This window comes from Nestor notabilis, unplaced genomic scaffold, assembly GCF_000696875.1.
Source record: "Nestor notabilis isolate BGI_N333 unplaced genomic scaffold, ASM69687v1 scaffold25797, whole genome shotgun sequence".
NCBI lineage: Eukaryota > Metazoa > Chordata > Aves > Psittaciformes > Psittacidae > Nestor > Nestor notabilis.
Window position 1 is genome coordinate 258 of NW_009938164.1, and position 2,704 is coordinate 2,961.

Below are 2,704 nucleotides of genomic sequence, written 5' to 3' on the forward strand. Positions count from 1 at the left end.
GGAGGAGGTGGTGGTGGTGACAGAGGGATGCAAGAGGATGGCAGAGCTGGAGAACGTAGAGAGCAGAATGGACACTGAGCACAGGAGGCACTTTTGTCCTCATTGTGTTTCACCAGCACAGGGAGGATTTCCTGGTACATGAGGACAAACCTGCTGCTGCGGGCTCCTTCCCCTGGGGCTGCAGGCAGTTGGGAATGCCGTAGTTCCTGGCTGCGCCGCCTCAGACAGACAAGTTCTTTGTTTTAAACACCAAAATTCACCCATTCAAGGGCAGCGTTCCTCAATGAGCAAAAGATGGGGCTCCCCGCGGTGCCGGGCCCGAGGTGGCAGCTCAGGCAGGGCAGGGCTGCTGTAACCACCGTGTGGAAAGCTTGGAAAGCCACTCATGCAGCTTGGAAACCCGCTCCTGCAGTCACATAGCGCTTTGGGAAAGCTGCAAGAGAGCCGGTGCGCGAGGTGGGAGGAAGAGACGGGCGCAGCGTAGTATGGGCCAACGCCACAGCCCGTTCCATGCACCCGCTTCACCAGCAGCGCGCTTGCAAGCGGTGCCTGCGCCATGCCCGGCTCCAAACCTGCAACCATCCAGCTGTGCTGCTGCAGCGCGGGAGGGCGCATGGACCTGCCCACCCGGGACCCCCGGGGCTCCGTGCTGGAACACTGCCTTAACCCGCGCTGGCAAGCGGCAGCCTAGGAACACGCAGCTGTGGCCAAACCCTGGCGTGCTGCACCCAAGGGGCAGTGCCGAATCTGTGCCACAGGCTGCAAATTAAGAAGGGGAAACACTACGGAGCCAGTGCGAGATCCAAAGTGGTGCTGAGCACCCCAAAACCCCACCGAAATCCATGGAGAAAGGGTCGGCGCATCAGCCCGTGCTTCAGGAGGAAGCACAGGAGAGAGAAGTGGGGAAGTGCAGCCCCCGAGCTGCAGCGCAGCCGCTGCTCCCTGCCTAGACCCCTGCGCAGCACCGGGCACAGGCTCTGCCCCACAGGAGGGCGATGGGGACGGGACGGGTACCGCCACTGTCGCTGCAGGCTCCAGTACTCTGTAACCTATTGTCTATGTAAGAACAATGAATGTTACCACGGTAAATTATTATTACATTAAAAAAGAGACCACAAAAACTGCTGCTTGCCTGGAAGATGTTCATTGCCCAAAGGGGAAGCACTGGGTAACAGTGGGGGTAGTGGCCTGTGGCAAGCATGAAGCTCGGGGAATGCCAGCCCAGAGCAGGAGCTTGGCAAGAAGAGGTGGTTACAGCAGGCACTCGTGTCCCAGGGTACCTGTTCCCACTCAAGAGAAAGCCAGCAAGGCTGCGAGCTAAGAAATAAGGAGCAGCACCAAGTCACTGCATAATATACACACTTTATTTATGAATTTGTATGTATACAGACTTTCTATACACACATTACCTATATAATAAAAATGTACATGTGTATACATGGTCGTATAAATATAGAACTGTAGAAATCTTAGAACTGATCCTGTCTATTCACAGCAACTCCTCCCGCGGGACCGCTCTGTTCGAGTGGCGTCATTTGAGGCTTGGACAGAAGGGACAAGTGTCGTTTGTGTTGGTTTGTGCCCAGAATTTGATGCACTGGAAGAGAGGATCAGTCAAGAGCCACCAGCACAACTTAGATGGGCTCTGACCGTTCCTTCCTGAACAGGGCCGGACAGGGCACTCGTTTTAAGGGATGGTTTCCTTCACTCCACGGTGACAGCCTCCATCCCAAGGCCACCACACAGAGGGAGCCCTCTTAACCCCAGCAGGACCATCAGACCCTCCTCAATACACCATTTTCCCAAATGGCCACACAGGGTGGCCCAGCTCAGAGCACAGGAAGGAGGGATGAGAGGATGCAGGGTGGTTTCTCAATCACACCCTGGCAAGATCTCAGTACAACAGGGACTAGCTACACGTACCCAGGGCCCCGGAGGGAACTGGCACTAGGAAGTGTGCTGAGGAGCACACGAGTAGTGCACAGTGGGGGAGCACTCACCTCCTTGTGCAGCACGTGTGAGCAGGCCATGGGGTGAAGGTCACCGGGCTGCACGAGCTTCTGGCACATGAGACACAGCTTGCAGGCAGCCGGGGTCTGGGATGAGAGCGAGGGGACAGAAAGGAGACAGGGAACAGAAGTCAGGCACCCCAGCTCGGATCATGTACTCACACTCCAGCTACTAGAGCCACCAGCTGCAGCCAGGGCCGCAGCCTGACCCATTCCTCCCTCTGCACGCAGCCATCATGTGGTGTTGGAGCATCCAACATCTCTCCTGGGGCTGTTCCCAACACGAAGCACCGAGGAGCCATGCCCCTAACCCTTCCCTCCTGCCTCACCAGTCTAAGGAGCTGTGTGAGGAGAGAGGTCCCAGCTCCACCAGCTCATCCCCTCAGCCACCTTCCCTTGGATTTCCCTAGGGATGGCAAAGTACTCCAGGAAAGCCCAAAAGCCTTACATGTGCCGCTGTTCCAGGGTAAGCCACCTGGGCCGGGGGCAGGAACATGGGTGTGCTGATCTGGGGCAGCGGAGCGGAGAACATGGGTGCTCTGATCCGGCTGAGCGGCTGCAGCAAGGCAAACAAGGGGCATCAGAGAAGCCCAAAAGGAAAGGCCAGATGAGTTACCCCGAGTTACCACAGAGAAAGCTGCTCCCCAGTCACACAAGCATCCCATTCCCACCTGAGCCCCGGCCGCTGCCCGCTC

General features: G+C 57.3%; 1 protein-coding gene across 1 annotated transcript in view; it reads right to left on the reverse strand.

Annotated features, from left to right (window-relative positions):
- Nucleotides 1–1,349: 1,349 nt before the first annotated feature.
- Nucleotides 1,350–2,704, reverse strand: part of RNF214 (ring finger protein 214) — a gene marked incomplete at its 5' end in the record, with an annotated part of 5,966 nt that continues 4,611 nt past the window's right edge. The window contains 4 exons of the mRNA XM_010019202.1: nucleotides 1,350–1,597; nucleotides 2,001–2,096; nucleotides 2,458–2,565; nucleotides 2,681–2,696. Of these exons, the coding sequence (XP_010017504.1) occupies nucleotides 1,532–1,597; nucleotides 2,001–2,096; nucleotides 2,458–2,565; nucleotides 2,681–2,696 (286 nt within the window). The remainder of the gene's footprint in view (nucleotides 1,598–2,000; nucleotides 2,097–2,457; nucleotides 2,566–2,680; nucleotides 2,697–2,704) is intronic.